General features: G+C 43.1%; 1 protein-coding gene across 2 annotated transcripts in view; it reads left to right on the forward strand.

Moving 5' to 3' along the window:
* Positions 1–14442, forward strand: part of LOC121613572 (signal-induced proliferation-associated 1-like protein 2) — an 80617-nt gene that overhangs the window by 31323 nt on the left and 34852 nt on the right. For both annotated transcript variants that reach the window (XM_041947029.1, XM_041947030.1), the window contains exons 3-8: positions 4088–4221; positions 5549–5737; positions 10690–10864; positions 11053–11156; positions 12374–12531; positions 13112–13688. In XM_041947029.1, coding sequence (XP_041802963.1) covers positions 4088–4221; positions 5549–5737; positions 10690–10864; positions 11053–11156; positions 12374–12531; positions 13112–13688 — 1337 coding nt within the window. The remainder of the gene's footprint in view (positions 1–4087; positions 4222–5548; positions 5738–10689; positions 10865–11052; positions 11157–12373; positions 12532–13111; positions 13689–14442) is intronic.

Below are 14442 nucleotides of genomic sequence, written 5' to 3' on the forward strand. Positions count from 1 at the left end.
CATGGGGTCAGATATCTTGACGGCCCAGTTATTTTTGTAGGCCCAGATGAAATAAGGGCCAGAACAATAGCAGGCTTGTGTTGGGTGCGAGGGTGTGTGTTTCACTTCCTCTGTAGAGGAGCGGTCATGTCCTCCCTGTGATATTGTCCTGAACCCTGTGGAGAAGCTGTGATTAGTCATGTGAGAAGAGAGAGGTGAGCGAGAGGGTGTCTTGCAGCTGTTCCTCGCGGGGGCCACAGGGGTGTCAGGACCCCTCCTCTGAAACTTTAGGGTCAGCAAAGCTATGCCAAGAACCCAGCTCCCCTCATTAAAACACCTATGTGACTGATGCTGGAAATACCATGCTGACCCCGACCCATCACTGCATTATACATATCTGTTTTTCCCACTGTCTGTGCAGCCGTGTTCACTGCTCTGAGCAGATTGAATTACCCATTCTTAAGCCTCCCCAGAAAACAGCTGCTTCACCTTTCACACTGAGGGATGCCTGACCTTCCTCAAAAAGATACCCTGTATTAAAATATTAGTCAATCGAGGCTCGATGTCTCCAGTCAAGGTTAATGAGACCATTACGGTTCTGCTCTTCTTACAGTGTTTGACTGTACCACTGAGCTTACTCTGTTAATCATTTACTCTGAAATGTTGCCTCACTCACTGCTCATCCCAGAACTGGTGTAGCTGTATTATCTATTTAATCTTTCTGTGGTAATGTAGGCCAGTGTGGAAATGAAATTCCCAGTGTTGCTGTCAGTTTCGTTTGGATGTCATAGCCTTTACAGGAGATGCCTATTTCACAGTATGTGGACGTGGCCCTTGCCCTCCTTTCATGAGGTGTTTTATCAGACAGACAAGTCTGTTGTCACCTCTGCTTCACCACAAACACACACACATAAAAACAGACACATACTCTTGCACACAAACATGCCCGCGTGTCACCACTTTAGGGCAAGCTTTTATCAACCTGGGCTGAACATTGATCACATTGATTGCCCAAAGCCCTCCTTCCCTTAGCAACACCAGTGTTTCTCCCCAGGCTGCCCTAATGGACACAGGGTTTCAGTATTGTTCAGTTCCTGTATGTGGGTAGACATTGAGATGCATAGTAGCAGCTGATTTAAACCAGGAGTTCTCAGCCTTTTTGGATGTGGAGAGCAGCAGGCTAGCACAGAGTGGTCCTGTGTAACAGTGTGGTGGGTGGAGAAAAGGATTAAAAGATCTACAGTTTTAAGACACTGTTAAGAAACAGTTTAGAATAACTTCTAGCTATATTTTAACTCTGCACATACATTATTCTACCCAGTGATGCTCAAACATCAAAGTAAACGAACAAGAAAAACCCATTTTACAGGGAAGAGGGACTTTAACATCAAGTGCATTCACTCAAAATACCTTTTCAAAATAAAAAAATACAGTTCAAAAGTTAGCGGATTCCTTTAATAGCTCAGTATTTTTGCAACTTTACATCTGTCATGATGAGAGAAGAGAGAGAAAGCGGCAGAAAGCGCTCTGGTTTGGGTGAGCGAGAGGGGGCGTGCCAATACACTATTGACAGAGGGAGAGAAGTGTGAAAGTGAAGTTTATTACATGTCACGGAAAATAACACTCACCGCTCAATAAGAAATTTGCGCATATTCACAATCTATCTGTCATAGCGTGAATGATCTATATCAGCGACAGATGGAGGGTGTCTCTTTTATTCTGCTTCACCCAGTCTCTTGTGGGTGGATGGATGATTGGTTCTTGTCAGATCACATTTTTGCGGCCCAGTAGCCAACGCTGCGCGGACCGGTACCGGGTCACGGCCCGGTCATTGAGAATCACTTATATAAACCGTGCCTTATATGGAGATATGTGACCTAAAATGAAGTTTGTAAAAGTTAAGGACATGCAGTGTAGGACTTTTAAAATAAACTTTGAAGGCATCTCTGCTGTGTGGAGTGACAGCAAGATGGAAAAGAGGTGTTATTTGACATGACAATCAAAGTCATCCATTTTTTAACCTTTGGCAAATTGTCAACACCAAGTGACGAGAACCAATGACATGCCATAGAAATGTGTTGACGAAAGCGTTCCTCTACAGTCAACACTGTCTCCCTCACTGTGCCGCTGGTATTCGCCTGCCTAGCGGCCTCATATGCATCAGCAGCCCTCATACCACCATTTGACCTTATGCCTCACAGAGCATTTCCCCTCAGTCCACTGTCCCTGACAAGCCGAGCATTCCTCGGACGGTTAACCCCGCTGTACCCCCATACAGTTAATTCATTATTCGTGCTGATATGCCCCAGTGTTAATGCCTCAATGACAAGAATCAGTGTGTTCATATCGTATGCGCCGCATGGCATAGATCTAACCAGAACAGAAATCAGTGCTTTGAGTCCCTGCTGAGGTTTTTCTTTTGTTGTCTGCTGAATCCAGGTCTTTCTCCCTGTCTTTAGTCTGGATTAGGGAGTGTTTGCTCAAGGCACTGCATATTATGTGCAAAGCTCTGCTCCTGTCTATGTCCTAAACAGACACGCTCACACGCACACACATTTTTAACACACATTCTCCAACCTTTATTAGACAAATACTAAGTAAATGTTTTACAATTATACTATATCTTTACAAAATTCTCATTAAGTACAACATATTTTTTGTATCTTAGTTGGGCAAATATTTAGGTAATAATGGATTTCAAATTGAGTCTAAAACCCTTCTAGTGGCTCCCCTACTGTCCATTAAATTTTTCATTACACAATGCAAAACTGCTGGAAAGAGCATATTTTCTGGAAGCCTCACCAGAATTGAGACTATTATTATAATAATGTATACATTTAATGACAATCTGCCTATTATCTCCCTGCGATTATTATAACTGTTATTTACTGCACACATTAACATCTTCAGAAGAGGAAAACTCATTTTCATGTGTACCCTCACCTCTCCAGTGTAAATGTAAATGTACACTGGAGAGGTGAGAGTGTTTACAAAAACATTAGGAGACTGTCTGAGCACCATGAGAATCTCCAGGAAATGTCCCAAAGATCTGGCCATCAGTATTTGAGATAACTTGTCATAGATCAAAGTGTTGGACAAGGGGAAATAACATTTCCTGTAAATGTTGACATATCTTATTCATGATTGAATTGTTAAACTGATGGATGTACTGACCAACATGAACAGGCCCTGCCACTAAAATCCTAAGAAATGTCACTAACTTTTCTCCTTATACTTTGCCCTGGATTTTAATGTAGCCAGGAAACTTTGCAATATCAACTCTCGCCATATATTCTTCCACCCTGCTCATGCAATGAAAACAAAAGCAGAAATGATCTTGAGTAATGTATCCCTTCCATATAGCATGGTTGGTAAAACCTGGGTTTGCTTCACTGGAGCAGACTGTCATATCTGTAGTGGTGTGAGTCCAGACACAAAAAGTCCCTAAATCTTTCTGATATTTTCTGGTAGTTCTGAGGGTCTGCATTGTAAAGGTGTGCATGTGGTGGAATCATTAATTCAATACTTCATAATAAAGAATGCAAAAGATCATTATTTTTTGAGTTAGTCCCAAATCCATCTTTAATACTGAATCATGCTGAACAGAAACCTGTCTATGCCTGCAATAATACTTTGCTCTGCATGTGTTTATATCGTGAGAAGCAAAGCACTGTGTGAAGTATCTGGGTCAGTGATGGTCAGAGTGGGTCAAAGTTTCCAGGCCTGTATTTGTATTTGTTTATTTACTTTTTTAATCCCAGTGCTGCCACTACAAGCCAGGTTCTAATCCAAAGTGAATCATTTTCAAATCTCCCCTGAACCCCTCCTGTTTTCTGTAATTGGTTTTACAGCTCGCCACGATCAGTCCACAGAATTTTTGCATGAATGAATAAATATTTGAACTCAATAATGGAAATCGATATTCTGTGGAAGCAGTGATTTGATAACATTGGAACAAGGTTACAGATTGTTATTCTGTCACTCTCTGTGCGGCAATAACAATTTTCAAGACTTTGCAAGTTTTTCAGTTCAGTGAAGTTGATGTCATCTCGGAGCACTGTGATGCTTAATGTATGTTTATTTCCAATCTTTCATGCTTCACCTCCAGAGCATCAGAACTATTTCGGAGTTGATGACAATCTGGGACCTGTGGCAGTCAGCATCCGCAGGGAGAAGCTGGATGATGGGAAGGAGAAAGAAGGAATGCAGTTCAACTATCGAGTCACGTTCAGAACCAGCCAGGTAACTACACCGATGTGCACCTTTTCTGCTCTACTTCTCTTAAATCAACGCAAAACTATTACAGATGCATGGTAGGAGAAACTTGCGTGTTTTCTGTCGCTCTATTTAAGAACTGACTCCCAGCCAGAACATGCTTTTAAAGGAAATTTCTCATATATTGCGTTCAGCAAAACATGTTAAGGTCACTTAGCTCAGGGCTCATTCAAGCAGCACAAGAGTGCAGGAATGCCTCAATACTCCTGAAAACAGGAAGGCTTCTTTCAGCTCTCTGTTCCCAAACCTGCTCCTAGCACCCTAATGTGCCCAGCGATCCTGTGCCAGTTGTGACTCAGTTGGCCAGTCATGCAAGTGTGATCACCCTGGCTTGCTCACACTCTAACACACCCATGCGCGCACACATAGGCACGCGCATGTACACACAGGCTGATTAATCCACAAACTGAGATGCACGGCCTCACAGTCCCTGGTGGTACATAACCCTTGACTGATGCTGGGTGTTCTCATCCACTGAATAATTCAGGTGCAACAGATGTGTCAGGCAGGGAAATGTCACTGATATCCAGTGCCATTCTTGGTTTAGAGCACCACTCCCACGATAAAACAATGTATCTGGGTCATGGTAGCCCTGCAAGTAGCACGCAGAAAATGTTTTAACTCCCCAGCCACTGGAGCATCTATTTGCATGTACTCCTATCATTTAGCCTCAGCGCTCTCTGGCCCACTGTCCCTTCCTCTCTATGTCTATCAAGTAAACTGCTTTTCAGAAAGCCTCTCTATCGGACAGCCATTGACTGCTGACATTCACGTCCACAGGATGTGCAGATGGAAATGTGATTTAGGGGCGTAAATGTGCCTGTGGTGCTCCAAATAACAACACAAGGTTACAGAGTGGGTGTTCTGAAGCTGCTTGGGTTATCATTTACCTACACATTAATGATCTTGATAGTAAAATACCCCTTAACATCTAGTGCTCAGTTAGCCTATGTTAATTATTTAGAATGTGAGATCCTAATGCCTTTGAATGGAGCCGTACTGAAGCCACTGCTTCGAATAATATGGTAAAACATAAAGGGATATGATAACTGGCTCAGATAGCAGCTAGCATATTAGCCAGGTTTTCATTTCCAACATTTTGAAATAAACTGTAATGGCCAGCAGTGAGTTCCAAATGAATAAAATCACTGATTCACTGACATATTTACCCACATGTAAATAGTCCACACACAGACCTAACTGTAACACACTGTACAAGGCGACACCAAGACCTCATACGAGACACAACAGACAATTGACAGCATGACACTTCACCATCTCTCTTTTCTGTCAGCTGACCACACTCCGCGGAGCCATCCTGGAGGATGCCATTCCATCCACGGCAAGACACGGGACGGCCCGTGGACTGCCGCTGAAAGAAGTGCTTGAATACGTCATCCCTGAGCTTAATATCCAGTGTCTGAGGCTGGCCCTCAACTCCCCCAAGGTTCCAGAGCAGCTACTGAAGCTGGACGAGCAGGGAGTGAGTACATCAACGGGCCCTCAGTGCTGATGACGCAGCACTGGAGCAATCTGTGGCTGAATGTGTTCATTAGGGACATTTGTTGATAGGGAACAGTAGTTATTAAAGGAATGGTGCCAAATTTTGGGGAATTTTGCTCTTTGCTCTTTGTACAAATGCCTCAGTGTTGAAATTACAGTTTGTAGTTTTATGGGACCATTCCCTGTCCAGATACAGTGACTTCCTGGAGTCTTCTTGTTGCTATGAGACTCCAGGAAGTCACTGTATCCGGAAAAGAAATGGTGTCCCATAAGCCTTGTGAAGGCACAAAGTGCAGACATAAACAAACAAATGAGATATAGTGTGTAATAGTTGTAGTGAACCTTAGTGGTGTTGAAGGGTGGATTCTGTGAACTTCTGACAGAGCCAGGCTAGCTGTCTCCATGGTTAAGCTAAGCTTAAGCTGGTTTTCCAGTCCAAACTGGCTGCTTGCTGTAGGGCAGATATAAGAGTGGTATCAGTCAGTCCTCTCCTCTAACGTTTGTCAAATAAGCCTCTTCCCCAAAATGTTAAACTATTCATTTAAGGAAGCTAAAGCCATAGCCCATTCACTGTCCTTCGCAAAGATTTATCTTTTCATTTTGAAGCCATCAGTGCCACATATCAGTATAATCAATGATGTTTTGGAATTAGAGAATGAAGGACTCTATTGATATTATGATAGATTTTTCATTTAAGGTATATCTGACTCTGTTTCTAACATTTGGGGCAGCTATAGAAGGGAACAGGGGAGGGATTAACTTCAAATAGCAGGAACCTTTGTCCCATATGTGGGTTGCTTATTATACGTAGATGAAGACAGGCTCCCGGGTGGAGGCATAAGACAGCCAATATCACACCTAAATAGAATCAATATGAATCCCGCTGTCTCTGTAGCCAGCATCGACTACTTTGACTCACATTTTCTGCTGATAGGGCACTCAAGCTAAAGTAACTCACTTTTGACGACTTACTTATCCGAGAGCAGGTAATTTGGTATTCTGCCTGGATGGCGGCGGATGTCATGTTGCATTATCTCTGTTTGAATAAAATGGCTATTAGTGATATGGGCTCTCTGTATTCACAGGTGTCGGAGATGGATTCATTGTGTGATCTTAAGGCCTTTATTTTCTCATCTAATAAAACTGCGAGAGCGTGGGGGGATTAGCTAGTGCTGTATTGCTTATCTTACTATCAGAGAATGGCCAGCTTATTAGTGTAATTACATTCATTAGCATGAGCCCATCCTTCCAACTGACAGGGGAAAGGCTCTCATAATAGAAAGTGTCAGCTGTGTCCCTCTTGTACATTAAGGCTGTGTTACACACATAAACAAGTGTAGCGTCCTCTCCAAAGCAACTTAAATGCACTCAAGATGATGACAGACTTTGTGTCCAATTATCACAAAGTAACTTTGTAAGTACTCCAGGAAGTTCTTCCTGCCAGATCTTGAGGAGCTGATACAGGAGTTTGTTCACCTGCTGTACACCTTCCCTTGGGTTTGGCATGAGAGACTGTCTGCAGATACAGACTTTGATATAGGACAGGAACTGACACATGAAGGGGAAAAGAAGCAATAAAGTCATCTAAGGAACTACTTTCAGAGGAGGAGAGCCCAGGCTAAGTGGGGCTTAAAGCTCTTCCAACTGGCACTCTTCCTCACAGACCTCAAACCAAACGCCCAGTGGAGGCCAGTTTTTTATATTTGGACATCAGTATTTTTGTACACTCTGTTTTAATCATTAATGTTGTGCTTGCCGTGCAAATGTTTAACAGTCAAGCACCCCGTAATCTTCTTTTTAACCAAGCTGGACTTTCACCGCCCCTCTAATGTGTTTATGTGAGGAAGCTAATATTGGAAAGGAAGGACTGCAACTCAGAAATAGAGTGGTCTGACAGGCCTGTTTTTGTTTGTTTGAGTGCATAATTTTCTTCTACCGCATGTAGAAGGCTTTATTTGAGGAAGTTTAATGTGTATGCACATTGCTGCGGAGGATGATGATGATGTTAGTCCTCTGTTTTTGTGTTTTGAGTGAGCGTATGTGTGTGTGAAAAGGCTTCTTTTCACTGTGAGCAGACGCCTGGTGAGTGAGATTGTCCTGGAGCAGGACAGCCTTCATAATATCCTCATGATCAGTTCTGCAGAGAGAATATTCCTGAAAGCTTGTTGCAGACTGTGCTGTAATGGCCCTGGGTGTAAGAAGAGAATAGAGCATATGTGAATGTATTTTAGATCACATTGTAGATCACAGTGAACTGTGTGCAGATGGACTGGGAAAAGCATTAGGCAGTTTTTGAAATGTGATTTTAGGTGATAGAAATCACAAATGATGCATTCTTCTAAGGAAGCCATTGCTGTAAAATGTGTATCCGTAGTTACTGTCTAAAGACTAAAATCTGGAAAATGAAATGAAGACAAAAGCTATTGTTTAATAGAAGCAGTTTATCAGCTGCATCAGAATTAAATATGCAATTTCATGCTTTAATTTATAATTCATTATAATGAAGGCAGGGATCTGAACAAGATAAAGGCTAGCCTGCAGGTATCTGCATGGAAAACTTAACCACAAATAATAGTGTTTGGTGATAGCAAAGACAACATCGAAAAGGTCAGAGAAAGGCTACTGATCTTTCCCTCTCAGTAATGCTTAACAAATGACCTTCTTCCTCATCTGAAAAGACGTTTTCACCGCACTGCTCTGTATCATAACATCACACCACCCAGCTACACACTGCCAGTCAAGTTTTTCGGCAGCCTTACAATAACCAACAGGTAAAGCCTTTGCAGGACCATAAATCACTCCCGACACCCACAGCGACAGTTCAACTCTGAAGTATAATTCGGGATTAAGTGAGATTTGTTCCACAAGTTCAAGAGAGTAATCTACCACCTGCTGAGGCTGTTATTGCGCTGCCAAAAAATCACCTCTCCTTTATATGAATCAGTCCCCTGTCATGACATTGAAACTTGAGGATTAACTTGGTGACATTATGTAGTGACCAGAATTTTCCCCCCTTCATTTTCCCCCTCATCTACATCCCATGTTCCCTTTTTTAGATATCGTTGCTGTGGATCTTGAACTTGTCTGCCTCAAAAACAGTAATAGATGTCTGTGTAATGGTGCATCGTGATTGTAGCCAGGTTTTGGCAGCCATATTTTGGATTTTTGCTGCATCGGGACACTGCAGTGCAGACAGATGTCACAGTGTTGTGTGTGTGTGTGTGTGTGTGTGTGTGTGCGCGTGTGTGTGTGTGTGTGCGCGTGTGTGTGTGTGTGTGTGTGTGTGTGTGTGTGTGTGTGTGTGAGTTGTGTTAGGACACTGCTGTATCCCTCAGGTGCGTTTCAGAGCTCTCCGAGGGGAACGTTGTCCCCATTTCTCTCTTTGCTCATTAAGTATCTCTCCATTTTTACGTTTTGTTTTTTTTTTTGGTGAAGAGAAGGAGAGGGGAGAACACTTTTCAACACTCTGGACAGATAGACCAAGAGGAACGTTGGGGAAAAGAGAGACCAAATTACTGCTTTCTCACAACCTATACACAGATTTTTACCAAGTGGAATATTTTATTTTATCACAGATCAGTCAGATGGGATATAGCTTTTTTTATATGACCGCTCTACCTTATCAGAAGCTGATGCCGCCATGAGCTTCACCTCAGGAGCGTTACTAGTCAGTATATGTTTTATGTGTCCCGGTGTGTTTGCAGTTTTTCAGGCAACACCAAATTTGCACCAAAGGTTAACATGATTGTCCTTGCCATGAGGCAGTCTGTGAAGAGGAGCAGGAGGTTAAGTGAGCCCATATAATGCAGGATAAAAAATGGGAGACCACATCATTGCACATCATGCCACTTCCACTGGGCTTGATGGTATAATAGCTTTCCGCCACCACAGGAGCTTTAGTGCAAAGCAGACTGTCTGATGGAGGGAGTCATCATTGCAGCCGTGTCAGGAGCTCACCGGAAACTGATAACCTGTGACAGAGGAAAAAGACAATTCCAATTTGCTTCAGCATATAGCACATTTGTTGGCTTTTGACATTCTGAGAAATCTTTTCTTCTTGCTGCATGGACACATTTATCCTGGGTCAAGATCACGCTGTCCTCAGCTGCAAATATTGGGCAACAGGTGCCAAACGCAGGAGGCTATTTTTTCATCTGTTTTTTCCCTCTGTGACTCTCTTGCCTGGCCAGCATCAGAGAGCTATAATCCATGAAAGATTCATGTTGGTGGAGAGGCCTCTCTCTCCGTCTCACTGAAGAAGAATCACTGCGGATGTTTTATTTCTTCCGTCTCTGACAAGTTCATATCAGACTTATCATTTCTGAGTAATATTAATGCTTGCAGTGAAAACCTGTGAGATTTGGCTGGCTTGTCTATGAATAACTCTTTTTGTGAGTAAGACATTTATCTTTATTGAGGTATTCTTTGTTGAACAGTGACGTAATTAAGAGTAGTTTATTAGTGGGGTGTTGGGGAGATCAGTGCCGCTGCCATTCAATGCCTGTTTCTTGTATTTCACTGCTACAGTGAGGACTTTACCAAATGAAAGTATTGCTTAAGGAAGTGTTTTTAGAAAGGATTAAAATGCTATTGCTGGCAGCTTATAGAGCTGTCTGCCATTAACCAAAGCTATCCTGCTATATGTCACCCTTGTAGCTCCGCAGCTGCTCTTAAGTAGCAGCTATTAGCTTGGCTTGATTTATGCCCTGCTCAGAGCTCCTGAGAGTTCACAGCCTGGCTTCACAAAAGGGGATTTCAGCTCTCTCCTAGAAGGGTTATGAAGGCCTTCACATTAGCTGTGACATGATGGAAAGTGGGCTCTTGCATGCTTTGAGTGCATAATGTACAGTATGTGTGTGTGGGGTGTGTGATACTTCAGCGACAGGAAATTATACATACTCACTGAGTGTCTGTGAATTTTCCTCATTGCAGCTAAGCTTCCAACACAAGGTGGGAGTGCTTTACTGCAAGGCGGGCCAGAGCACAGAAGAAGAGATGTACAACAACGAGAGTGCTGGACCGGCACTGGAGGAGTTCTTAGATCTGCTCGGCCAGAGGGTGCGCCTCAAAGGCTTCACCAAGTACAGAGCCCAGCTGGATAACAAGAGTAAGAAAAAACACAGCAAACTAAATATTTACAAAGTGTAAGCCCACACACACTTCTATCCCTGCTGAGTGCAGCCTATATATCTTAAATCTTGATTTCTGTCCAGTTACATCATCAGTTTATCTAATACAATGGCCTTTTTTAATGAGGCCTGAGACCTTGACTGCCCTGTCCTGTCTGTGTTACAGCGGACTCCACGGGCACACACTCTCTCTACACCACCTACAAGGACTATGAGCTGATGTTTCATGTGTCCACCATGCTCCCCTACACACCCAACAACAGGCAGCAGGTCAGTAAATCCTACACGCTCTGTCCCCTCCAGCAGACCACCGTGTTTGCTTTACTATGTGGTAAGCTGGCATCTAATGATGGTAATAGTGGTCCCTGAGCAGCTTTCTTTTAGGATATCTTCAATCCCGGCCCCTTCCAATCTTCCCCAGAGGCTCATTTTACCACGGTAATGACCTATCAGTTGAAAGCATGGGCATTGCCATGGCAACAGTACCCCATAGTAGGATTTTAATCAATGCATCCCCAGGGGCTGGACCTGACGTGGTATTAGATGGGCCTCTGTGTCTGTCTGCGCTAACAAGTGGAATTAAGTGGATGTAGTGGTGCACTGGTGAGCGACAGCCGGATAGAGCCGCGATTACAGAAGTTCACCTCTGCACGCCTTGTATGGAAGTACTTTTTGAGCCCATAGCAAACGCTGTGGCTATAACCCTGCAGAGATAATAACAGTGAAGATACTGAAGGTGGTGGTCAGTGAGTCAGGGGCAGGATCTACAGTGAAGCACTGCGGAGACCTAATCTCTCATGTGCATCTAAAACGTCTGATTGGCTGGATTTTGGCAGGGGTTCTGTCCCTTTTCCCCTCCTTCAATTGTATTTCATGGAATGGGATAGTTCAATTTAATCCCTGGTGTTAATCTTTCAGAGGGCCCAAGCCAAGCTGACCCCACTCATCCCTTCAACCTTTCCAATTCACCTCTGTACCCTCTAATCCTGCTTGTTTCAATCTCTTGCTGACACTCACTGACAACTGTATAGCAGCCAGAGACCGAGGTAAACCATCCACACAATGCAACAGTACAAACGGTTTAAATTGGGTTTGAGGGAACATGTTTTCTTCACCCACAAGATCTTAAATTGTGTTAGTGGAAAGCATCTATCTCATTCAAAAAGCCCTTTATCTTGATTTCAAACACTCAAATTTCAGAAGCAAAACATGAAGCTGTATCAGTCAGTACATCTGCAAACAATGTTTAAAGCTCTGTCAATGATCTGATGTTCACATTACATGAAGTTTGCCACTTGACATTGAAATGATGTGAAATGTTATGGGGATTTCCTTGACTTGTCCACTCAAATGCTTTTAAACCACGGAGAATTAACCTACATATAAATCTAAAACTGTGTCCTTTGGAACGCTTCTACTGTGTTCACCCTTTTTATGATGCCTTTTCTCCTTCTATTTGACTCCATTTCTCCCTTTTTTTAAAATAGTTATTAAGGAAGAGGCACATTGGCAACGATATCGTCACCATAGTATTCCAGGAGCCCGGGGCCCTTCCTTTTACTCCAAAAAACATCCGCTCCCATTTCCAACATGTGTTTGTTATCGTCAAAGTCCACAACCCCTGCACTGATAACGTCTGCTACAGGTAAATAGAACAAGCATGCACCACGCCTGCAAGGCTCCCTCAAAGCTTTTCCACATCTTACCATGGCATTAGAAGCAAACTAATATCCTCAAGACAATTTAGGGGAATGTGTTTATCTTTTGATGTGCTTTGCATAAATGTCTTCATGCCAAATGGCTCTACATGTACTTTTAAGAGCACTTAATTTGAAAGAATAATAATAATAGCCTGCTGAGTGCTTTCTGTGGTTTCTGTCATGACTTCATAGTAATGTGCGGGAATCACAAGCCTCTTTTCATCTGTTCACTGATGATACAGTTATTATCTTCAGAGACACCTTGAAATTATGACTTATGACTCTCTCCTTGAGTGTTTCTGAAGTCAACTCTTGTTAATAACATAGCATTTGTTGAACAGACCAAGATTAGTCTGAGCTCCTCTCAGTCTTCACACCAGAGATAATTTCCCTGAAAGCCATATAATTTGAACACTCTTCAAATGGCTGCTCATTATACGTACAGTTCAATATTTCTTCACATCTTTTAGTTCCTCTTAACTGTCACCACTTCATTAGATTAATTGACTCCATCCTGTTTTCCAGCGTTGCTGTGTCCAGATCTAAAGACGTGCCTCCGTTCGGCCCCCCTATTCCCAAGTCTGTAACTTTCCCAAAGTCAGCAGTTTTCAGGGACTTCCTGCTTGCCAAGGTCATCAATGGAGAAAATGCCGCACACAAGTCAGAGAAGTTCCGAGCCATGGCGACTCGTACGCGGCAGGAGTACCTGAAGGACCTGGCTGAGAACTTTGTCAGCACAGCTACCATTGACAATGCTGTGAAATTCAGCTTCATCACCCTCGGGGCCAAGAAGAAGGAGAAGGTGAAACCCAGGAAGGATGCACATCTGTTCAGCGTGGGAGCCGTCACCTGGAGCGTCCGCGCCCGTGACTTTGGCCAGTCGATGGACGTAGACTGCTTGCTCGGCATTTCCAACGAATTCATCGTGCTCATCGAGGAAGAATCCAAAAACGTGGTCTTCAACTGCTCTTGTCGTGACGTCATTGGCTGGACCTCAGGGATTATGAGCATTAAGATCTTCTATGAGCGAGGGGAGTGTATCATGCTGTCTGCCCACGACAACTGTGGAGAGGACATCAGGGAAATGGTTCAAAGGCTAGAGGTAAGGTCCTTAGCTGTCAGCTGTATTAATCTCAGTGGTCTTAATATCTGATGGATTGTGTACTGTCTGATCCCTGTAACATACTTCATGCCCGTGTCTTCAGTATCAGTCTTGAATGATACTGTACAAAGAGATTTCACACAACGGTGATTTCTCTGTAGCTAAATGAGGGTTTTGTCCTAGTTTGGCAACCAGTTTGTTTTTCATTTAATATTACAGTTAAAAGAATTAAGACTTCATGCAGTTGAAAGGTACCGTTTGGCACTAATACACAAACATGCACTGACTGATAAAATAAACAAACTGTAGTGTAGAATGAGCCCAACATTAGAAAACCCATTGCCTGCTGAAGAATCAGGGGCTGTGTCTCCCTTTGCATGCTGTGTTCATCTTCACATGTTGCTCAGTCACTCTTTGCAAAGAGAACATTTGCACTGGTCATCTCTTTGCTCCATATTGTGGGGGTAACACAGTTGTTGGATTGATTATCATATCTCTTATATGGCCAACAGTCAACATTTGGTTCATTGGCACCTTCGGTTCACCATAAGGTGTCCCTTTCTTTTGCCCAGCTGGTCACTATCATATACCCCTGTGTCTTTCTTTTTATATCTGAGTGCTGTTATCTTAGGCCCAGTACTCTATTTTGCAGGTCTATAACGTGATTGTCACATTTCCTTGCATTTATTGTCCACTGATTGTGTGGGCTTTTCTTAACTCATAAAAACGTCCTTGTAAGAGTCTCAGTCCCAAT

The sequence above is a fragment of the Chelmon rostratus genome, chromosome 11 (assembly GCF_017976325.1).
Source record: "Chelmon rostratus isolate fCheRos1 chromosome 11, fCheRos1.pri, whole genome shotgun sequence".
Taxonomy (NCBI): Eukaryota; Metazoa; Chordata; class Actinopteri; order Chaetodontiformes; family Chaetodontidae; genus Chelmon; species Chelmon rostratus.